General features: G+C 48.3%; 1 protein-coding gene across 1 annotated transcript; it reads left to right on the top strand.

Annotated features, from left to right (window-relative positions):
* The first annotated feature begins 5,918 nt into the window (after positions 1 to 5,918).
* Positions 5,919 to 18,359, top strand: Htr3a (5-hydroxytryptamine receptor 3A). The gene is made up of 9 exons (XM_006979750.3): positions 5,919 to 6,135; positions 8,346 to 8,512; positions 9,590 to 9,634; positions 10,568 to 10,677; positions 12,288 to 12,457; positions 15,865 to 16,025; positions 16,377 to 16,587; positions 16,669 to 16,893; positions 17,562 to 18,359. Exons 1-9 carry the CDS (start codon positions 6,051 to 6,053, stop codon positions 17,858 to 17,860), a joined length of 1,473 nt encoding a protein of 490 aa, XP_006979812.3. The 5' UTR covers positions 5,919 to 6,050; the 3' UTR covers positions 17,861 to 18,359.
* The last annotated feature ends 6,113 nt before the right edge of the window (positions 18,360 to 24,472 follow it).

Below are 24,472 nucleotides of genomic sequence, written 5' to 3'. Positions count from 1 at the left end.
CAGTTCTCAACCTGTGGGTCATGACCCCTTGGGGGGGTCAACTATCAAATATCCTGCGTATTAGATATTTACATTATGATTCATAACAGTAGCAAAATTACAGCTATGAAGTAGCAATGAAATAATTTTGTGGTTGGGGGTCACCACAACATTAGGAACGGTATTAAAGGGTCACAGCCTGGAGAGCCATTGACCTAGAGCCTGATCCATGCTACCCATGCCCTCTTATACTGAGCTAAGTTCTTACCCTTCCTAAGACTCTAAATATTTTTAATTTAATTTATAGTTTGGAGGGATTTTCTTTGAGACATAATCTTATGTAGCTCAGACTGGCCTCAGACTCTCACGTAGCTTGATCTGGCCTTGAACTCTTTTTTTTTTTTTTCAGCAATTTATTTAATTTTATTTCATGTGCATTGGTATTTTTGCCTGCATTCATGTCTGCGTGAGGGTGTCAGACCCCCATGAACTGAAGTTACAGATAGTTGTGACCTGTCATGAGGGTGCCGGGAAATGAACCCGGATCCTCTCTCTGGAAGAGCGGCCAGTGCTCTTAACCACTGAGCCATATCTCCAGCCCTCAGCCTGGAACTCTTGTTCCTGTTGCCTTCACTTCCCTCATGTTGGGATCATAGGCATACACTCCTACATCGGGAGGGTTGTTGTTGTTGTTGTTGTTGCTGTTTTAGTAGTTTTTAATTTTGAGATATGGTTTCGCTAAGTTGCCCAGGCTCATCTTAAACTTTTTGCATGCCTGCATGTTTGTTTGTTTGAGACAGGGTCTTGTGTATCTCAGGTTGGTCTTGAACTTACGATGTCATCGAAGGTGACCTTAAAGTTCTGATCTCCCTGCTCCTCGGTGCTGACATTACAAGCCTGCACCCCCATGCCTGGCTTTTGTGAAGTGCTGGGGACGGAACCTGGAGCTTCTTCTGTGCTAGGCAAGCTCGTTATGAACTGAGCTGTCTATACTCAGCCATGCTTGAACCTTGGTCCACTCCCCTCAGCCTCCCAAGCAGCTGGAATTACAGGTGTGTGCTACCATGGCCTCCCTTCTACCTCTTAAGAGGTCCTGATGCACGTACATGGTGGGTACCCCACTCTACAGTGTGGAAGGCCCACTTCCTAGTGGAGGGTAATGGGAAGGGGCAGTCCACCCTTCCTTCCTTCCTTCCTTCCTTCCTTCCTTCCTTCCTTCCTTCCTTCCTTCCTTCCTTCCTTCCTTCCTTCCCTCTCTCTCTCCTCTCCCTCCTTGCCTCGTTCCCCTCAGTCTCCAGCTCTTCTCCTTCTCCTCCTCCTCCTTCTTTTTCTTCTTTTTAAAGATTTGTTTATTTCTTATGTATACAATGTTCTGCCTGCATATATGCCTCCACGCCAGAAGAGGGCACCAGATGTCATTATAGAAAGTTGTGAGCCACCAAGTGGTTGCTAGGAATTTCTCCAGCCCCTCCCTTTTCTTCTTTTTCTTTCTTTCTCTTTTCATTTTTTAAATCTTCCTCTTCTTCTCTAGATCTCCCAGTATCTTCCATTTCTTCTCTTTTCACTCCCACTGTGGTGCGGCCCCTTTTAGACAACAGGGGACTCTTGATGCTTCCTCCTGACCTTCTGTCTTCAGATGGCTCGCGTGGCTTGCATGTGCACTGGAGCCCCACAGTGGAGCATATAAGCAGAGTGATGAGGCTGTGGGAGTTGTCTGCTCCTTACTGGTGAAACAGCTTCAGCAGTGACCCCAAATTCCTATGTCTGCTGAAGGCCCAGCCCTGGCTTATTGCCAGGTGAAGAGATCCCATCAGCGAGTGGCAGCATGCTGTCTGCAGGCCTCACCATGCACAGGAGTGAGAGGAGAGATCCTGCAGCCATCTGCAGCAACTTTGCAGGTGCAATGGTTCCAAGAGGTCATAAGTAATCTAGGAGTTTTAGCTGGCCTCGCAGAGGGCTTGCTTCCCTGCATCATTGCGTTTCTTTGGGTCCTCGGACTGAAAACCCAGAAGGCACCCTGGATCTTCCTGCCTTGTCTTGCCTTTCCGTGAACCACAAAGTCTGGGAACATTCACTCTGGGATTGTTTGCCTTGATACATTATTTACAATTTTGGGGTCCCCTATTTACCAAGTGTCCTTTTCTGCCACTTGGCCTCACTACCATTCTCTCAAGACAAAATAAAACCTATAGGTTGATTTTCCTTGTGTTTCTGAATGGTTACTTTTGAAGCAAATGAATTTACAGAAGGGTAACAAGAGCTCTGTAAGCTTGATGGAACCTTTTAGAACCAAATCCTAGTTAGCACCCCTAGGAAGAGATTCTGCCAAGGAGTGTCACAGTGCAGTGTGCAGAGTTCATAGTGCATGTGAATGAGGAGAGGATTCAGTCCGACCAAGGCTTGTGTTTGTCTTTTAACTATAATTTAGAGCCCCAGGGATGTAGCTCAGTTGGTAGAGTGTTTGCCTAACATGCATGAGGTCTTAGGCTTGACTTCCAGTACCACATAAACCAGACTTGGTGATATATGCCTATAATCCCAGCACTTGGAAAGAGGAAACAGGAGGACCAGGAGTTCAAGGTCAGCCTCAGCTACAAGAGACCCTGCCTTTAAAAAGTATGTTATATTATTCTTGGGGCTAGGGATGTGATTTTGTTGGTAAATGCTGGCCTGGCATGCATGAAGCCTCAGGTTCCATCCTCAGCACTGTATGTAGCAGGTGTGATGGTGCACACCTGTAATCTCAGAATCTGGGAAGTAGAGGCAAGAGGATCAGGAGTTTGTCATCATCGTTGTTGGCTACAGAGAGTGTTCTAGGCAAGCTTGGGCTAGATGAGACCCTATATAAAAAAAAATAAAATAAGATAAAAACAAAAAAGAAAGGAAAGACACTACAATTTAGAAGCCTTTTCCTTCTTATAATCCATCCCATCCATACTCTTATCCAATTTAAAAAGGAATTACAAAGAACACAAGTGTTTCACTGTTAAAGTTTACCATGACTGCTGTGGGACGGTCTGTATGTCAAATTGCTCTGATTGGTCCATAAATAAAACACTGGTTGGCAAGTGGCCAGGCAGGAAGTAGGTGGGACAAGGAGAGAGGAGAATTCTAGGAAGTGGAAGGTTGACGCGGAGAGACACTGCAGCCGCCGCCATGACCAGCAGCATGTGAAGACGCCGGTAAGCCACCAGCCACGTGGCAAGGTATAGATTTATGGAAATGGTTAATTTAAGATAAAAGAACAGTTAGCAAGAAGCCTGCCATGGCCATACAGTTTGTAAGCAATATAAGTCTCTGTGTTTACTTGGTTGGGTCTGAGCGGCTGTGGGACTGGCGGGTGACAAAGATTTGTCCTGACTGTGGGCAAAGCAGGAAAACTCTAGCTACAAAGACAGATATAGGAAAACTTTGCCTTTAATACAGAAGAGGTAGGTGAGTTTTCGCTTACATAAGATTGGGGTGGGCCTCCTCCCAGCTGAAAGTTATACAACCTTTTACTCAGACAACCTTTGGGGGCACATAGCTATGTCTCTGAGAAGTAGATGCTTACCCATTTAATTCATAAGGAGAAAAGAAACATCTCTTTCAAGAAAACCGAATTTAGACAGGAGGTACTGAAAATGTCTACAAAAGGATATTAAGCAAAAAAGGGAAGAGGGCTGGAGGGTGGTTCAGCAGTCAAGATCATGTACTATTCTTGCAGAGGACTTGAGCTCAGCTCCCAGCACACATTGTTGAGCAGCTCACAACCACCTGTAACTCCAGCTCCAGGGGATCCAACACCTCTGGCCTCTATGGGCACCTGTACTCCCCATACATACATATACATACACATACAAAAACACACATTTAAAAATGAAGTCATTAAAAAATAGAAATACATTTTTAAAAGAAGGGAAGAAGGCTATGAAATTATATATAGTATATTTTATTATTTATTTAATTTTATGTGGGTGAGTGTATGTCTGAACCACATACATGCAGGAGCCTAAGGAGGTGGGAAGAGGCATCAGATACCCTGGAGCTGGAGTTACAGACAGTTGTAAGCTACCATGTGGGTGCTGGGAATTGAACCCAGGACTTCTGGAAGAGCAGCCAGTGTTCTTAACCACCGAGGTATCATTCCAATTTCCTGTTTTCTTAACTATACACTTTCTGGAAGGGACTCACAGAAGAACATACACCAGAATATTAACAGTGACTCTCTCTGGAGCAGTAAGCCTATGGATGTTTGCAATTGTTCTTCATAATTTTCTATAATTAATACTACATGCATTTATTATATCTAACAAAAATGTATAAAAATAAATATACATGACATTAAAAATATTATTTACCAGGGTTGGGGTTTTAACTCAGGGGTAGAGCACTTGCCTAGCAATGCAAGGTCCTGGGTTCGGTCCTCAGCTCCAAGGGAAAAAACAAAACAATACAAAACGAAAACAAAAAAAATATATATTTTTTACAAGGCTGGAGAAATGACTCAGATGTTAAAAGCATATATTGCTCTTACAGAGGACCCAAATTCAGTTCCTAAGCACCTATGACAGGCAGCCTTGCAACTGCCTGTAACTCTAGCTCCAGGGGACCCAATATCCTCTTCTAGACTCTAAGGGCACCTACACTCACACACATACGTACGTACGTACATACATACGTACATACCCACCCACCCCCTCACATTCTCATCCATATATACATCATTAAAAGTAAAAGAGATCTTTAAAATACATGTACATTACTATTTTTAACTCTGTGTATATGAGAGGGAGAGAGAGGGAGGGAGGGAGGGGGGAGAGAGGGAGGGAGGGTAGGAGGGAGGGAGGGAGGGAGGTCATGCTCTATGTGCATCCTGGATAGGCTGGCCTCAAGTCTGCCACTCTACTGCCTCAACCTCCCCCGAGCTGAGGTTACATATGTGGATCGCAGTGTTTGGTCCTTTTGCTTATTTAACTTTTGATTTATTTTTTTATTTTTTGTTCTCTTGAGACAGGGTCGCATGTAGCCCAAAGTGCTCTGGAACCAGCTGCGGAGCTCAGAGTGGCCTGAAACTTCCCATCCTCCTGCCTCTACCTTCCTGGGATTACGGGTGAGTGTCACCTAGCCTAAGGCAAGTGTTTTGTTTTGTTTTTTTCCTGTGTGGCACTAGAGACTGAACTTGGCTTTGGGCATGCTAGGCCAGCACCATACCACCCAACCATGTCCCCAACTTACGATAAGAGTGTAATCACCAAAGGTCAGACACTTCATCATGTTTGTTAAAGCTCAGAAGATCAGGCAAAGATCTGTAAAACGTATTTCGTTTTCTTCAATTCTTGGTGGCACTTGCCTTACATCATCCTTCATCACTCGAGAGGTGAAGTCAGGAGGATTAGAAGTCCAAAGCCTTTCTCAGTCCCCTAGTGAGTTCAAGGGCAGCCTGGGCTGCATGAGACCCTGACTCAAAAAAACAAATCAAAACAAATCAAAACGAAAATTTAAAAGTTTTTATTGAATGAGGATGAAGGAGCGGGCCTTTAGTTGACTGTTCCCCCCCCCCCATCCTCTCTGTTTGCAGAAAATGCCCAGTCACCTGCTTCACTAGGAACATTATGTCACCTTGGGAAGTCAAAGTATGTCTCCTGCTGCCTCTGATGAAGCCACCCCCGATCCTCTCCTTGCTATACTTGCAAAGGGACGCCAGTCACAGTGACAGCCCGTACAGTCCCACAGCTGTCAATCCAAATCTTTGTTCCACAGACCCTGTAGGCCCTTTCCCCAAAACATTTCCGGGACAAGATGTGGCCAAGCCACCTACTTGAATGGGTGGGCTGAGCTCCCTCTCCTGACATCAGCTAGCAGACTCCCCTCCCCTTCCTCCCGCCCTGAAACCTGATCCAGCTGAAAAGCTGCTTGCTAGAAAACTTGGCGGCTCCCCAACTCTGGTGGCCCGGGAGTGCCAGGCTGCAGCCTCACAAGGTGCAGACAGCAGTTGGAAAAGCAGGCTGCCTGGGACATGAGGTTGGCAGAGGGTGTGCAGGCTGGCAGTCAGGGGGACTCACCCTGAGTGGCTGCTCCGAGGCCCTCCCATGCTTGGGAAGCTTGCCATGTTGCTCTGCATGCCGCAGGTGCTGTTGGCCCTGGTCCTTTCCCTGCTTCTGGCCCAGGCCGAAGGTAAGGAGTTTGGTGGGGAGGGGAATAACACGCTGGGGTGGGGGGAGGCCTTAGGTCTCAAAGGGCTGAAGGTCGGAGAGGCTGAAGCCACAGGAGGGCTGGAGGAGGGTTGGCTATCCCACTGCTGATGAGCGAGAGAAAGCGTTCTAAGGTATGAGGTCATATTAAGTGGCTTGAGAAGTTGAGCTCAAGTGAGTCCTCTGCTGAGAAAGGAGTGGAGTGGTTTCTGTCTGTAAGAAATAAATAGGTGCTGAGAGGTTCCCATTCTCTTTGCCTTGCCTTTCAACTTACCAAAGGGAAGCAGCTATGGACCTGTGAGCTCATTTAGTCCACTTTCTCTTCTTAGAGCTACAGTCCAGAGAGGGTGAATAATGCACTCAGGGTTGCCCAGCTTGCCCGTAGCAGAGTGGGTAGCAGACCACTCTATATTTTCTTTCTTCTGCTGGTTTTGTTGCTTGGGTCCCGTAGGCTTTCTCCTCCCCTAGGCTCCTCCAAGGCTCACCTCCAGTAATATTAAACTTCCCTGCCCTTCCTACCCAGTCCTCTCCTGTCTGCCTCAGAGTCAGGGTGTTTGGCCACATGGGTCCTGGGTCCTTCTGTTGCCGACCACATTCAGCCCCACAGGAAGGTTCCTTCCACACAGCTGTGTTGCAGCATCCTGGGGGACAGCGAGAAGGATGCCACCCAGGGGTGGGACTGAAAGCTAGGGGTAAGATGCTCTTTTCCGCAAGCTGGCATTGGGAGAGGCAGGGTACATGGATCAGCAAGCCGCACGTGGTAAGTGCTTTGGGTTGCCTTTCCTGGGTTGTTCTGTCCTTTCAGCTGATCTTGTTCTGAGGCCTGGCTGCATTAGCCAGACACCCTCCAAACCCCCAAGAGTCGCCCAAAGCCCATCAGACCCTTGTCCAAGCCTCGCAGAATCCCAGATAGTGGTATGGAATCTGGTTTAAATCTCAGTTTCTCAGCCAGCAGTATATGCTCTTAACCCTCTGAGCCTTGGGGATTCCTGTCTGTATAATGGTCTGTCTTGCTAGCTAACTTTAGCAGGCTATCCTGAGATTGAATGGAAGACTTGTGTAGATGCTATTCCATTATTCTCAAGAAGACTCAAAGAAAAGAAAGAAAGAAAAGAAAAGGAAGTCTCTTGGGACTGGTGATATAGCTCAGTTGGTAGAGGCCTGCCTAGCATATCATTCATGCACGCAGCCCTGGCTCCAATCCCCAGCACCACATAAACAAGGAGTGGAGGTATAAGCCTGTAATACCAGAATTTAGGAAGTGGAGGGAGGGGGATCAGAAGTTCAAGGTCCATCCTTGGTCACATGGCAAGGTTCTAGGTGAGCCTCAGCTATGTGAGATCCTGCCTGAAAAGCAAAACACAATAAAACAAACTTAAAAGTAGTCTCTTGTCTTCTACCTCTCTTTGCTTGCCTCTGTCCTTCCAGACAGGAGGGGAGTTTATGGGGTAGGTAGATGACACACCAGAGAGGAATCTGTAGGAATGCCTTGTTGTCTGGTGACAAGCTTATGGGTAGAATATGAGGACACAGTATTATTTAATAATAACCAGCCTTGTGGCTCCTGGTTTGCAAAGGACCAGTCCACCCTGGGCTGTGCCCTCCCTACCCCATGCATGCTGACTTTTATTTTGTTTAATGAAATACGGACTGTTTCACAAGTTTTCATGTCACCCTTGTGCAGGGTCTTCCATAACCTCTACGTCATTCCAATTTTAGTACATGTGCTGCTGAAGTGTGTGTGTGTGGGGGGGGGGCTTTCACACATCACCCCTGCTTTCTGAGTTACTACTGCTGCTTTCCAGAGGGAAACTGAGGAATACTCAAAATTACCAGAATAGGGCCAGGGCCTGGTGCTACATTCTTTTTTAAATTACATTTTATTTATTTATTTATTTATTTATTTATTTATTTATTTATTCATTCATTCATTCATTCATTTTTAGTAGTGTGTGTGTGTGTGTGTGTGTGTGTGTGTGTGTGTGTGTGGTCACACATACGCCTTGGCATGCATGTGGAGGTCAGAGGACAATTTGCAAAAGTCCATTCTTTCAGGTCATGAGGCTTGATGGCTGGTATCTTTACTCACTAAGCCATTTTACCTGCCCAGAGGATGAAATTCTATAACAGATTCTAAGCTGGGGCAAGAGAACCAGGTCTCCAGCTCCTGTGTCGAACTGTTCTCCTTTCCAGCCAGTCGGAGGGCGGCCACCCGGGCCGGCAACACCACCCTGCCCGCTCTGCTCAGGCTGTCTGATCACCTCCTGGCCAACTACAAGAAGGGGGTGCGGCCCGTGCGGGACTGGAGGAAGCCTACTACCGTGTCCATCGATGTCATCATGTATGCCATCCTCAACGTGGTGAGCTGCCCTCAACCTGTTGGGGGGGGGGGGTCAGAGAAGTTACGTGAAGCCAAAGCATCTACTGGGCCGTATAGTGGGCATCAAGGACCCTAGTGCCTATGGCCTGGCATCATGATGGGGGACAGACTAAAGTTGCCTCTGCACAGCTGCCCAAACCACAAACTTGGACCACCTATGTGCACCCTCTCCTAGATGTGGTTACCTCTTGCATGATGGACCCTGTCTCCCCATATCGTCTTTACGCCCTTAGTTAGTGCCTTATGCAAGTCCCTTGAGTGGCAGGTGTCACTGAATGGCAACAGTAGATAAAATGTCAGCTGATAGATCATCAATTAACTAATCAATAACTAGAGGAAGGTGGGGTGCACTGTTCAGCAGGTGAGGCTAAGCAGTCCATGGAGAGTGACGAAAAGGTGATCGAAGAGCTGTCGGGGAGGTGGGAACTGACGTCACGGGCTGCTTCACAAGTCACATGACACCCCCCACCCCAATACAGAAGGGAGTCACAACACTTAGAACATCTCTGGAAAGAACAGCTAAAGGCAGGTTGGTGTGCTGATTCAGAAAGGAAGATCTGCAATTAGATGGGGGAGAGGAGACTAATCCCTTTTTTTTATTCTGTAGTTTTGAGTCTCTTAACTTCATAACACAGCAGGCCATATATGATTATATATATATATATATACATATATATATATATATAAAATAAACAATGACAACAGAAAACATGCATAATTTACATATCTTTAGGGTGTGTTTTTTAAAATGTTTCATTGAGACTTTTACCAGATTCCCACGCTGGCCTCAAGTTCACCCCAGTACACCTGCCTCAGCCTCCTGAGCATTGGATTATAGGCATGTACCACCACACCACACTATGTACCTTTGAACTTGAAAAGGAACCACTGAATTTCACTCTAGTTGTGTCTTCTTAACAGACCAGCTTCTCCCTGGATGCCCAGTAGCCAGTTCATCCCCTTCCCCAGTCCCTTCTCACCTCCTGCCTTCCCAGAAGACCAGCTCCTGTCGGGTGGTGTGTGTGGGACCACCTGTCAGCTCCCTTTCTTTTCCTAGGATGAGAAGAACCAGGTGCTGACCACCTACATCTGGTACCGACAGGTGAGCAGACCACCTCTCACCACTTTGCTTTTTGAGATGAGACTTCTCTACCAAGAAGGACGTCCCCCTCTCAAGGAGTCAGGAATCTCAGCAGCCCCAGTGGAGGTTCAAAGGAATGGTAGACAGATACAAAATCTAGGGGTCTGAAACGTTCTCATCTCAGGGCCAGGGCAAAATGGGTGCGGGACATCTTCCCAGCCTTCACCCCTGGTTTCTCAGATTCTTTGGAGCATCCGAGACAAGTGCTGGCTGACTAACCCTGGAGAAAGGACAATTCCTGGCCTCACTTCACTTTCATGTGAACAACTTCAATTGCTAGAAAGTTCTTCTACGCTAAGTTGGATAACAATCAAAACTGAGAGATGGAGACAGGAAGAAGCCATCCACTTAAACCTGAGGACTCTGCCCTGGTACCACATGTTCAGTTTTGACAGGTGCCAGTCACATTGGTACACAGATGTCTCAGGCCTTGACTGAGCTCTGGGGTTGGAGGTAAACCAGAGAGGCCTCACTCCAGAGGCTCTGTAGACACAGCAGCATGCACAGGTCTCTGTGGAATCCCTTCCCACGGCCATAGCAGAGAATGTAGCAGAGAAATGTTGATCCTTTCAGACAGCTCCGTTTCTGTCCCACTGAAGGATCCCTTAATTCAGAACACACCCTGTCTCGTGGGCAAGGAGCCAAACAAGAACAGGCTGCATGCTTCCCCAGAAGAGGCTGCAGCAGTCTGTGCTGTTATACATGCAGATGCTGGAGAGCTGTAGAGGTGGGGGTCTCTCAGCCACCAGTGAGTGATGTGGGTCAATGCTCAGATTTCCCTCTGGAAGATGCCCATCTACTGCCTGAGCATAAGGGGTAGGGATATGTCTGATTTGCAGGTGACCCTCACCAAAGAGAGGGAGCTGCCCATGACTGTTTCTGCTTCTCCCACAGTTCTGGACTGATGAATTTCTGCAGTGGACTCCCGAGGACTTCGACAATATCACCAAATTGTCCATCCCCACAGACAGCATCTGGGTCCCTGACATTCTCATCAATGAGTTGTGAGTACTTCCATCAGAGTCGAGGGGGCTGGGAGGCTGGGACTAGAGAAGCCAGGCACGGTGACAACTTCCTCTTTGCAGCCTCCAAATTGTCCCAGCCAAGCTTGCAGGCTGTAAGTCAAGTTAGCATTTGCTCAAGCTCTCCTTTACCCAGGTTTCTCTTCTTTGATACCCCCCCATCCCTTTCTTTTTATACTGGATGCTACAACCTTATACTTCTTAGTTCAGGGGTCCCTATCATAGGAACAGAAGCCAGCAAGTGATGTCACACTGAGTTCTAATAACTCAATAGAGACAGCTGCATTTGTCAGAGGGGACTGTCACATTTTTTGAAAGGAGTGAAACACTGATGGCAGTCAATGCTCCTAGTCACAAAAGAGATCGGGAGCCAAGGAACATGTTCAAGCCTCCCAAGCCACACATGTGCTAAACAGGCCACAATTGGCACCTCCGGTATGAAGTGGGTCCCATTAGCTTTTGTTCCCAGCAGCTCAACATGGTCCCATCGCCTTCAGCCAGCTGACTTCCTCCCCATCCTGCAGGTTCATCCAGGGTCCACCAACTGGACATCTGAGTTCAAAGGCAAGGAAAATTTGTGGGGGAAATACCAATAGGAAGGGGAAGGGAGGCTGGGGCTGTGACTCAATTGGTGAAATATCTAGCTAGCAGGCAAAGTGCCTGGGTTCCATGCCTAGTGTCAAATAAACCCGATGTGGTGGCACAGGCTTACAATCCCAGAACTTGGGAGATGGAGGCAAGATTATCAGAAGTTCAAGCCCATTCCTGACTACATAGAAAGTTCAAGGCCAGCCTGGGCTACATGAGACCTTATCTCAAAAAAATTAATAGTCATAGTAAGGGGAGGCGTTGGAGGGATTCATGCCATATCAACTGCACCGTCCAACTCCATGGCATTCTCCCAAAGAAGGCCATTGAATTTGACTCCACCCTTGAATGCCCCAAATGGCACAAGTGGCAAGTGTTCTAGAAATTTCCTTCTGCCTTTTATCTTAGCTTCTCATCTTTCAGGCAAACCCACAGAAGGATAAAGACTAACTAACCTCAGCCTTGGAGTCCAGGCTCAGTCAAGAGAATGGGCTGAATTCTTGTTGGATTTTCCTAGGCTTCCCTGTTCTTACTTACGATCTCTATTCTCTTCCCTCCTGAGATGACTTCTTTCACTTTGGGGGCTTCTAAAAATGGGAATCAAAGCCAGATCAGAGTCAGGATGAAACATAGGCTTCTCCCCTCCTATCCAATCACTGGCCATTCTGAAGTCAGCTCTATTCTAGCCGTCGTGGGGTGGGTGTGACAGCCTGGAGACAGTTGGCTAGCTCCATAGATTCATGGATTCCTTCTCTTCCTTTGAGAGCTAGGGGAGTTAAAGAGAAGCACCCTTTATTGTTCGGAGCACCGCTTGGATAACTGTGGGTCGGAAAGCTGAAATGGCTAACCCTGGGAAATTAAGGCCAGACAAAATGTCTGAGTTATCTTGCTGTCCAGACCCTCCCTGAATTTCTTTTCCTACTGGCCTACTCAAAAGATCTTTAGCCTCCAAGGGCAAGGGTCTGTCTCTTCAGCCCACACATGGATTCCTCTTCCCTGACCAGTGTGGACGTGGGGAAGTCTCCGAGCATCCCTTATGTGTACGTGCATCATCAAGGTGAAGTCCAAAACTACAAGCCCCTCCAGGTGGTGACCGCCTGTAGCCTGGACATCTATAACTTCCCCTTTGATGTGCAGAACTGCTCTCTGACCTTCACCAGCTGGCTGCACACCAGTGAGTACGTGGGCTTGTGGGTGGGGCAGAGGTTGGGGCTCTCAGGCACTTGGGGCCAGGAGCATTCTCTATGATACATCCTCCCTCCGTCAAGACACCGCTTACTTTCTCCCTCCTTCTCTTCCCTTCAGCCGTCTCTTCCATTTGTCTTGTTCCCTTGTGGTTCTGGGGATCTGACCTGACCGTGCACATGCTAGGCAAGCACCCCACCACTGAGCAATATATCCTGCCACTTGTCCTTTTAACGCCAACGAGCCTCTGTTTCCTGTTCCTCCAGCTGGAGCCAATATTGCTGTTCTCACCGCCTCCCCTAGTTGTTACAAGGATTCATGTGACACTCAGCAAGGGACAGTTCTTACCCAGGTTCTCAAAGTAGATCTGGCAGGAAATGTATCTCAGACCCACCCACTCCTCTTCACCCCTGAATTAAGCCACTACCTCCTGCCCAGGTGTCCTCATTCCCTTCCCCCTCTGGTCTTTCCCATGTACCACCTCCACCATGGTTCAGGCTCCCCACAACAGCCAGTGAGCTCTTATTAAAATGCAAATCTGATCATGTTATTTAAACCCCTGAATGGCTTCCCAGTAGTCCTGGGACCCAATCCAAATCCTTGACCTGGTCCTGCCCACAGTGTACTACACCAGCTTCATCTGGTGTGTGCCAGCCCAGCTGCCTTCTTCTGGAGACCTAGAGGTCCTGCCTGTTCTCTTTATCACAGGCTGTTCCCTCTCCTAAGCTACCCACCCATCTTCCTCCTCCTACACTCGGCACCCCAAACACAGCCTGATCAACCCCTCCACTCACCGGATTATCCCCAGGTATCACCAGTGTCAGGGGGGACTTCCTCTAGTTCCTTAGACTAGCTATTTCTCGTGCAGTTTTTAAGAACCCTGGTTTTTCTTACTAACTTCATCACTTGACAATACTTGTTCAGTCCATGTCTAATTTTCTCATGGGCATGATTTCAGAGAGTGGGAACATGGTTTCTGATCCACTCTTAGACTCTCCAGCACAGTGTCTGGTCCTGAGAATTTTTATTGAGTGTGTGGGTTGCTAGGTATTCAGTGGAGGGCTGGTGAAGACACACTGCTGGACTATAGGAAAACAATCTGCCCCATTCTGACCTGTTTGTTACATTAAACTTCAATTATGGGGGCTGGAAAGATGACTCCGCAATTAACAGTACTTGTTGCCCTTCCGGAGGACCTAGGTTCTGTTCCCAGCACCCACATGATCGCTCACAACAGTAACTCCTGTTCCAGGGAATCCAGTGCCCTCTTCTGGCCTCCACAGACACTGCACACACAGAGTACACAAATACACATGCAGGTGAAAACACTCATACATACGAAAATTGTTTCTAAATACAACATGACATGATAGGGTCTTCCATTTACTTCTCTATGCATTTCCACCCACAGGTGCACACACACACACACACACACATACACACACACACACACACACACACACACACACACACGCTACCCATGGAGAGCACATATTGCATCTCCTATCATATACTGCTACTTAATTCTTTTTATCAACAATGAATCCCTGACCTTTCTCAAAATTAGTGTGTATGAGATCTTCCTCATAAATTTTAACTGCAATAGACTCATCTAGGTGTATCATTGTTTATTAAGTATTTTCTTGATGGATGGACATTTAGATAGTTTCCTTTATTTCCTTTGATGTGTGTGTGTGTGTGTGTGTGTGTGTGTGTGTGTGTGTGTGTGTATTGCTCACATGTGTGGAGGTCAAAGACCAACTCAAGGTATCTTCCACAGTTGTCCTCCATCTTGTCTTTTTGAGGCAGGGTTCTCTCACTGTTCCCTGTACTTGGCAATTAAGCTAGGCTGGCCAGTGAGCCCAGGGATTCCACTGCCTTTACCTCTCCAGGGCTGGGATGACAAGTGTCACCCCCACACCCAGATTTCTTATGTGGCTTCTGAGGATCCAACTGAGGTCTTTGTGCTTGAACAGCAAGCTCTCCACTCACTGAGCCATTTCCTCAGCCCCTTTTCTACTTAAAAATCGTTTTATATTTATTTATTTTATTTTGTGTATAAGAAAGTTTTGCTTGTATATATGTGTGTGCACCATGTGTGTGCCTGGTGTCCATGGAGATCAGAAAAGGGCATTGGATCCTCTGGAACTGGAGTTACAGATAGATGTGAGCTGCCATGTGGGTATGGGGAACCAAACCTGGGTCCTCTGTGTAGATGTAACCAACTGTCTTATTAAATAAGAAACACAGAACAAGCTGGGCGGTGGTGGCACACGCCTTTAATCCCAGCACTTGGGAGGCAGAGCCAGGCGAATCTCTGTGAGTTTGAGGCCAGCCTGGGCTACCAAGTGAGCTCCAGGAAAGGCGCAAAGCTATGCAGAGAAACCCTGTCTCGAAAAACCAAAAAAAAAAAAAAAAAAAAAAGAAACACAGAACCAATGCAAAGAAGAAAACCAAGAGATCAGAGCTAAGAGCCTTACCCGCCTGCTGCAGCTAGCCTCTTAAGCCAAGAGATCTCTCCCAAAGACACCTATTTCCTGTCTGTTTGTCTTTATATAGACTTTCTGTTCTGCCTTCTTATTGGTTGTAAAACCAACCACATGACTGCCTCGTCACTGTCTATTGGCTGTATCCTTGAACACACAGAGATCTACCTAGCTCTGCCTACCAAGTGTTTGGGATTAAAGGCGTGCACCACCAACGCCCAGCTTTTGCTATGGCTCTAATAGCTCTGACCCCCGGGCAACTTTATTTATTAACATACAATTAAAATCACATTTCAGTACAAATAAAATATCACCATACCTCTGGAAGATAGATAGATGATAGACAGACAGACAGATAGATAAACAGATAGATAGGGGATATCTGTGGTATGGTGTAATTGAGGATTTATTTTATTTTCTTAATTCTTCTTCAAAGACAGGTAGTTCTGTGAAGACAGAAGTAAAAATGTTGTGTTTAATTCATTTCCTAGGTGAGAAACTCTAACAAAGAAACATAGAAGACTGTTTGGAAGGGGTGTGTGAGTATGTGTGTGTGTCGGGGGGGGGGGGGGGGGGTGTAAGTGAGAGAAAGAGAGAGAGACAGAGACAGAGAGAGAGAAAGCTTCTAATGGATGCTTCCTGCGTGTTTGTTTGTTTGTTTGTTTTGTTTTGTTTTGTTTTGTTTGCATGGTGCCCTCACTATAGGCTTGTCAGACAGACAAAATGTGTTCTATCACCACACTTTGTACACCCAAGGGAACCAGGGCTGAAGGTTAGGGCAGAAGTCTGGGGTCTAGAGATCTGACAAGAAGGTTCCTTGGGTGTTGTCTGCACTAAGCCTCATCTTTTATGCTTGAAGGTTCTATGCTTGAGATTCCAAAGCCTCTTTTGACCCTTTGTCTTCTCTTAGTCCAGGACATCAACATTTCCCTGTGGCGATCACCAGAAGAAGTGAGGTCAGACAAGAGCATCTTCATGAATCAGGGCGAGTGGGAGTTGCTGGGGGTGCTGCCCCAGTTTCAGGAGTTCAGTATGGAAACCAGCAACAGCTACGCCGAAATGAAGTTCTATGTGAGTGGGCGTGGCTGTGGCGGCTGGCATGGCGACAAAAATGACTCAACCTCCACATTGGGGGTGGCATAAAGAGGCAACTGGGAAAGGGCAGAGTAGCCCTGTTGCCGGCTCCAGGTCCATACACATCCCATGTAACTTCAGCAAAGGGAGACGGGAACACACCTGAAGCACTCCATGTTTGTCCTCAACGGCCACAAGCCTGGTGCCAGAGGAAGGATATGGGTCTGTTTCTGTCCTTCCCCAAGCCATCCAGGATGGAAATTCTACAAGAGAGGGGGCTGGGTAGGGGGGAGTGGTTCCTGGGTTCCTGTCTGCCCAGCCATCCCCAAGCTCCTATCTTGGTTCCAGGTGGTCATCCGCCGGCGGCCTTTGTTCTACGCAATCAGTCTCTTGCTGCCCAGTATCTTCCTCATGGTTGTAGACATTGTGGGCTTTTGCCTACCCCCAGACAGTGGCGAGAGAGTCTCCTTCAAGATCACACTCCTCCTGGGATACTCAGTCTTTCTCATCATTGTGTCGGACACTCTGCCGGCAACAGCCATCGGCACTCCCCTCATTGGTAAGGCCTCCCCCAGGCAAGAGTTCGCTGTGATGATGTGGACTTGCTCCCGCCCTTAGTGTATCTCTTTCTCTGGCTCAGGTGTCTACTTTGTGGTGTGCATGGCTCTGCTGGTGATAAGCCTTGCTGAGACCATCTTCATTGTGCGGCTGGTGCACAAGCAGGACCTACAGCGCCCAGTACCAGCCTGGCTAAGGCACCTGGTCCTAGAGAAAATAGCCTGGCTGCTCTGTCTAGGGGAGCAGCAGCCCATGGGCCATAGGCACCCAGCCACCTTCCAAGCCAACAAGACGGAGGACTGCTCAGGTGAGAGAGAGTAGGGACACTCATACATAGTCTAGAGGCTGTGATATGCCAGGGATGCAGGACAGGACCTGGGAACTGGATACAGGATAGAAGCAGAAAGAGGCTTTATCCAAAGAGGTCAATCAGACTGGAACCTTGTTTCCCTTTTCACTGTTTTTAAAAGACGGGGTCTCACTCTGTAACCCTGGATGACCTGGAACAAACTATGTAGACCAGACTGGCTTTCACAGAGATCTTTCCTGTCTTGGAAGTGATGGGGTTAAAGGCATGCACCATCGGGCCCAGCCAGGCCCTTTTCCTTTGCTTTCAAAGCCCTCATCAGCCTAGGTGGATGTAAGGTGGGAGTCCTGGAGGCTGAGCCCCATGGGCTGAGAAGGGCTCAGAGGAGCTCAGTGTGGTGGTTCATGCCTTGAATCCCAGCACTTGGGAGACACAGGTGGGCAGATCTCTGTGAGTTTGGTCCATCCTGGTCTACATAGTGAGTTTCAGGCCAGCCAGGACTATATAGTGAGACTCTGTCTGAAGAGACAGAGAGAGAGAGAAAGGTAGAGTGTAACTGAGGAAGACACCCAAAGTTGACTTCTGGCCTCCATACCCCACCCCTTTGCCACGGCATTAGGATATCTCACTGGTCTCCCTTTCTTACCAAGGCTCACTTCTTCTTCCAGCCATGGGAAACCACTTCAGCCATGTTGGGGGACCCCAGGACTTGGAGAAGACCCTGAGGGGCAGAGGTAGCCCTCCTCCACCACCTAGAGAGGCCTCGCTGGCTGTGCGTGGGCTCTTGCAAGAGCTATCCTCCATCCGCCACTTCCTGGAGAAGCGGGATGAGATGCGGGAGGTGGCTCGGGACTGGCTGAGAGTGGGGTACGTGCTGGACAGGCTGCTCTTCCGAATCTACCTTTTGGCTGTGCTGGCCTACAGCATCACCCTGGTCACACTCTGGTCCATTTGGCATTATTCTTGAGTGAGCACAACCCGGCATGGTACATGGGACTGGTTAGGCTAAGGATGGAGGATTTCCCCTTAGGTCCTTCATTCTGTTCCCAACACCAATTAGTCTGAGCAATCCCAAACCAGTGTCTGAACCCTTGGCCCCAAAATTTAGTGCTGAAAACCCATTCTGCCTCCCCCACTTTATTCCCAACCTCCCCACTATGGCTTTAAAGCATGATATCCTAGTTCAAGAGAAACCAAGCACCCTCTAACTTTACCCATCAACGCATCAGGCCTCGGTTTCCTTTGCAGTACTTCCCTGATTAAAGCCCTTGGAACTGCTCATTTCCACAAAATTTGTTTTTTGATCAATGAAAAACTAACCCTCTATCATAGGTGCCTGAAATTTCTGCATTCATTTTATCCAGCCCCTGATGGCTCTCTTTTCAGCTCACCTGTGACCACTTCCCTAGCACTCAGCTTTGTCAGCCAATGGGGAAAGGAGGATAATAAAGCACAGTGATATCTTGCTATCTGTCCATGGCCATTTGTATTCAGCTTTGGGAAAAGGCTGGATGCTGGAATCACCTGTAGTTTCAGTTGACAGATGCTTTCTGGACCAGGGAACAAGAGGGTGACACCAGAGCCACCATGATGAAACAGTAGGAGGTGGATCAGTTTGAAGGTCAAGACTGACCACTTATCAAATGAGAAGAGAGAGAAGAAGGCTTTCTGTAACCCACTAGAAAAATGCTGGAAGGATCCATGTGGGCCAGCTCTTCTGGATTCAGGGTCTCTAGGGAGCAAGCTCTTACCCTGCAACAGAGCGCTACGGGGAGATAAGACTTCAGCACCACGGCCAGCACCCTCCGGCTCGGTGCTTAGGAAACGCTGAAGGCAAGGCATGGACTGAGGCCTCCCCTCAGAACTCTTAGTAGCCAGTGCCTGGTGGCCCTAACCAGGAAGCAGGACTGGGAGGGAGGCAGAGCTGGGATAATACTCTTGGACATAACTGATCCCGGTCACCTGTCCTAGACACCAGGGCTTAAGACACGCTAAGCAATACCCCTAACTCCACTTCACCCACCTAACAGGCATCTGTGGTGATATTATGTTTCCCAAAATTTTGTGCACCCTAATAAACTTAACTGGGGTCAGAGAACAGAACAGCCACTGGATATAGAGGCCAGAAAATGGTGGCACACACACCTTTAATCCTATCACTTGGGAGGCAGAGATCCAATTCGGATCTCTGAGAGTTTAAACCATACTGGAAACAGCCAGGCATGGTGACTTACACCTTTAATCCCAGGAAGTGAGCCTTTAATCCCAGGAAGTGATGGCAGAAAGCAGAAGGGTACACAAGGCATGAGCACCAGGAACTAGAGCTGGTTAAGCTTTTAGGCTTTTGAGCAGCAGTTCAGCTGAAATCCATTCGGATGAGGACACAGAGGCTTCCAATCTGAGGAAACAAGATCAACTGAGGAATTGGCAAGGTGAGGTGGCTGTGGCTTGTTCTGCTTCTCTGATCTTCCAGCACTCACCCCAATACCTAGCTCCAGGTTTGTTTTTTACTAATAAGACCATTTAAGATTCGTGCTACAGGCATCTAGGGAAAGGAATATTCTGTCTTAGTCTCAAGGTTCCCTCTGACACTTTAGCATGTTCCTATCTTAATTGACACTCAAAGTAAAGCAAGGCAGAGTGGGACTAGACAACAAACAGCCAGGCTACAGAGACAGGACCCACCAAAAATGTCTGGGATGAGGTCAAACAGTTCCATTACTTCTTAAACTGCTCCATGGCAGCCAACAATAAGAGAGTCAATACAAACACTGGGAATGGTATATTCTCAAACCCCCAAACTGCAATTTCAGTTCATAAACCACCTGGGAGGCTGAGCAGAGGACAGAAATCTGGGGCCTTGGCGTTTGTCACATCTGAAAGAGCCTAAGGCTGAAGAAGGGCTCACCTGGTTTACCTTTTGTTAGCTGCCTCTCATCCTAGGATCCCCGTCATACAAAGAGTTCCTGGATCCTAACTAGCTGCTAGCTCCTCAGGTGAACTGGGATTGAGGTCTCGTCACTACCTCTACCCTAGACACATGAGCTTTTGATATGACTTCAGAATTCCACTTTGATTTTTGTTTTGCTTGTGTGGGGATCGGGCTCTGTTATTGAATAGGAGAGTGTGGGACCTGGAGTTGCCTTTGGCTGAGCAAGAATGGGCTCGAGGTGGGGACAGTTCTTATTCAGAATAGGTCCTGGAATTCCTCACTTGAAGCCTGGTTTTAGAATCAAAAGCTGCCCTACCGACTAGGACTGCTGAGCCTAGTCACACACTATCAGAAGGTTCTCCTGTCCCAAGTCACAAGGATAGAAAGATGGACAGTCAATGCACCACTGGCCATTAAGTGGGTAGCTATTGACAAAGTGTTCAACCAGAGAGCTAGTAAGACACTCATCAGCCTATTGATTCCCCATCTCCCCCTTCTCACCCTTCATTCGTAATCAATGGGGCGACAGAGCCCAGTACTGAGGCGGCCAATTATCCACCTCAGGAATGAGCTGCTGCATGTAACATCTTCTGGTCCACTGGCCACATCCAATAGGAACATCGATCTGGCATCTACGCCATGATTCCCAGGGATGGGAAACTGAGGCCCAGTACTGGAGAACGTCTCCAGTGCACCAACTTCTCTTCATCAAAGCTAATCTTGGACTATGCCATAGGAGGTCCTTACTGGATTTGGGGGACACCCCCAGTCATTTGCTTACTTCCTCCCTTTCATAACTAAAGCTTAGAGTGAGGCAGCCCAAAGAGGCTAGGCTGGGCCTTCAGTCCCTAATGTACTGACTAAAGAGACAAGTAAACCCAGGAATGGTGGCTTGCACCTGTACTCCTAGCACTTGTGAGGCTGAGGCAGAAGGATTACTGTTAGTTCAAGATCAGCCTGGCATATAGGAGATCCAGGTCAACCCAAGGGCGGTGAAGTTTAGTGGTACAGAGAGGTTTTATGCAATGTAGCGATGTTGGAATAAATCAGATGAGAGGGTACAGTGACCCTAAATTCAGGTTTGGGGTACTAACATGAGCTTTAGGAGTAAATGAAGGAAGATTTGTGGCAAGTGGCAGGAGGTATGAATAATTAAGCAATCTTGGTCTAGAGAAGGACCCGCCTACTGCCACCTATCATTGCCTCATCTGCCGGGTCCTTTGCTTGAGGGGGTCAAGGTGGCTCTCAGAAGATAATGGCTTCTCCCCCAGAGGTGTCATCATCTAGGGTGGGAGTAATCTGAAGTAGAAAGGCAAGTTAGACAATTCTTGAGTGACTACAGCCACGGAGGAAAGCTCTGGGCTCTAGGTAAGACAGACCGTGACAGAGTGAGGGCAGAGAACCAGCCTTTGGTTAGCTCTGAGGAATCAAGACCTTTTAGCACGCTCCAGCGTCTACAGGCCTGCTTTAGTCTACATGGCTCCTGCCTCTGACCCTGTCCTAGGCCAACAGATAGGCTTCTGGTCTCCATGCCCCTCAGGCACTTCCTCATCTCACCTCCCAAGTGCTCCCTTTCCCACCCACCCTGCTTCGCACAGTCTCCCCCAAACTCCATCAGAGACCGGGGAAGTGCTCCGCACTCCGCAAGCCTTGGTGCTCTATGAGTCTGCAGCTGAGCTGCTGGGGGATTACCACCGGCTCCTAGGAAGGAAGGGAGTTGCTTTTGTTCCCGAAGTCGGCCACCTGCGCTCAACGACCTCCAAGGCATGCCCTAGAGTGGACACCTGGTAGCTTTCAGGAGAGCTGGGACAGGGAGGCTGAGCTCAGCAGCCAATGCAGGGGGTTTGTGGTGAGGGTGGAGGTGGGAAGGGGGTCGGCGGCGACGACGCAACTGTGAGTTCCCCCAAGCTAGCTTAGAGGAAAAGTTTCCTGGTGATGGAGCGAGCGGGGAGTGCAGCTCAGTGTTCGCCAGCCAGCTTCTCCTCCCTCCCCCTCCTCCCCCAGCCTCCGAATCAATACATTCTGAATCTAATCTAATAACAGAGATTTAACGAGGGGATAATGCGCGTGGAGCCGCCAGGCGCTTTGTGTCTCCTTTCAGGAGGCAGCTGGGGCCCATTATCTGGGGACAATGCCCCATGCTAATCACTCCCTCCGCCTCCCTCCGCGTGTTTGGGGGAGGGGGATGCTGGGCAAGAAGGGGCAGCGCCTCTGACTGCACCGGAGGCAGTCACACTGGTCCAGCCCACCCCACACAATTGCCTTGGCCTAACACCAACTCCTTGGCCTTCTCCTCCAGCCAGCCGCACTGGGTACCCTGACCTGTGAGAGGTCCCACCAAGGCAAGCACGCGGCCACTAACTAGGCACCAGCTGGACTTGGGTGGGTTTTTTTTTTTTTTGGATTTTGTCTTTCCATTTTTCTAACTTAGTCCTCTATAATTTAAGCTGTTCCACTGAGGCTTGTGATGGCCAGCCCTGAGTGCCACAGTGTCCGGGTTAGAGAATTCAACCCTAGTTTTAGGGAATAAGAATATCCCGTCCTGAAATAGAAGCCTTGCTTCTCTCTCTCCCCCTCTCCCCCTCTCCCCTCTCTTCCTCCTCTCCCCCCTCCCATTATATCTGGAAGTGCAGAGGTTAGACAGAAGGAAGGACTTCCTGGCAAGACCGATGCTAACAATGAGTATTAAATCAGGAGTCTGGAAAGAACAATCGCATCTCATTTCCTAGTAGCCTTTCAAAATGGGACCTTTAGCTCTGTAGCTCAGGAGAGGGCAACTAAGGCAGACAGGTCTACTTCAGTTTTCTACTGGAGCTTTTGGGAGGAGGGAGCCCAGAGCTGGACACTGCTTTCTGAAACATGTCTACTGAGAACAATATGCACGTGCTGTGGAGTGTCAGACCCCAGGTGTAAAATCTTTCACATCCTGGGTCTCCTTGTGTGTCCACCTACCCATCTGCGAAGTGGGGGCTCACACAGTTCTCACATCATAGGTGTTAGGGATTCTGTGATCCCAATGAAGAAATGTTCAGGGAATCTGTAGTAGAGACGCCTGCCTAGCATCATGCTGGCCCTTCTTGATAGGGTCAGGTCACATTTGGAACCAGTGAGCATTGATCCTGGCAAGTGGTGGATGGGGACCTTTGTCTTGCTTGTCCCATCTTAAGGACAGGGCTAGGCATTTACCTTAAGGCCAGGGAACTAAATAGCCAGCCTGTGCCAAACACCAGTGGGTGTCCCTTCTGTCCCTTTGTCATGCCTCACACTCACCTGCACACCTTCAGCTTCCTAACAGAGTTCCTCCATAAAACTTCAGCTCTGAGTTCCTGCACTGAGACAAGGTGAGAGCCTTGCACACTCTAGGATCCCCTCCTGAGCCTGGCTGTGTCCCTTTGTAACGAGCTCTAAATCCACAGAAGAAAGAGCTTTGTGAGCATGGCATGTGGGACTTACAGGAACCCAGGAACTCACTTCCCCGAAGCTAGAAGAACTTCCCCAACTAAGGGTTCAGAAAGAAATAAATATCCAGCAAGCTATTTGGCCAAGACCACTCCAACCATGATTTCTAGATTCTGTCCACCAGGTGGCAGCAAAGCCCAGAAATTCTATGGAAAGCCACAAAGCATTTTATTGCCCCCTTTCCTGCTGCACCTCCCAAATAAAGACCCCTATCCCTCACTAGTGGTGTCTGCAGCCCCCTTCCTTCAAGGCCAGCCCTATCCTTTGGGCCAGCAATAAGGACAGCATTCCTGAGCTCCAAGTATTCAGGCGGAAGCAGCTTCTCTAACCACTCAGTTATAGATGTGCCCATACTGAGCCCCATGCTCTGAGGTCCCTGCCTAGGCTCTGGCCATGCTCATCCTCTTATCCACAAAGTTGGCTCTTCTAGTTCTCCTTCTTTCTGCACAGCTGATGAAGATGCCGGTGGCTGGTGGTGCGGAACACTGTTTTGCCCAAAGCTCTCTCAGCATAAGCCCTCGGAAGATTCTGTTTCTCTCTTCTGCCCAACTCCAGCCCATGCTGTACCAACTTGGAACCACTCCTCACAGTCCTGGGGGAAAGGGGCTAGAGGGGGTGATGGGCACAAGTACTTGGAACAGGTCAGTGGATGGACAGACAGAACAAGTGCCTGGGAGACACTCATTTACCCCAGGCTTGGCTCAGGGAAAGGACCGAGGAAGATATGGCTGTCCTAAGCAGGCCTTTCAAGAGTCCATTCCTTTACTTATCAGGACAACATATACAATGTCCACAGTGTGGCTAACTGCCATCCCCTCCAATCATGCCCCCCCCCAACCCTGGACAAATTATCAACCTACTGCACCTGCACGTAGTCAGTCCTTGTGAACTGAAGTTCCCCGAAAAGGCCACATCTGTGTTGAAGATTTTGCATATTAATTGACCGATTAGAACATCCATGAATGTGGAGACTTGGAATGTTGCAGATCCAAAGCTAAAATTACCATGGGCTATCTTTAGTTCCCATTAGTAGGCATTGATTACCCATGTCTGCATTGAACCTAACAGCCTTCTGACTATTAGGTAAAACCATTGAAGTACCTTAACAGCCCACGCATGGGCTTCCAGTATTCAAAGCTAAGCCTGTCATCAGATCACACAGTACCTTAGCCCTAGAGCAAAGATGTC

This window comes from Peromyscus maniculatus, chromosome 7, assembly GCF_049852395.1.
Source record: "Peromyscus maniculatus bairdii isolate BWxNUB_F1_BW_parent chromosome 7, HU_Pman_BW_mat_3.1, whole genome shotgun sequence".
NCBI classification, from domain to species: Eukaryota; Metazoa; Chordata; class Mammalia; order Rodentia; family Cricetidae; genus Peromyscus; species Peromyscus maniculatus.
The sequence above is the reverse complement of the archived record's forward strand: the minus strand, read 5'-3'. Positions and strand labels throughout refer to the sequence as shown.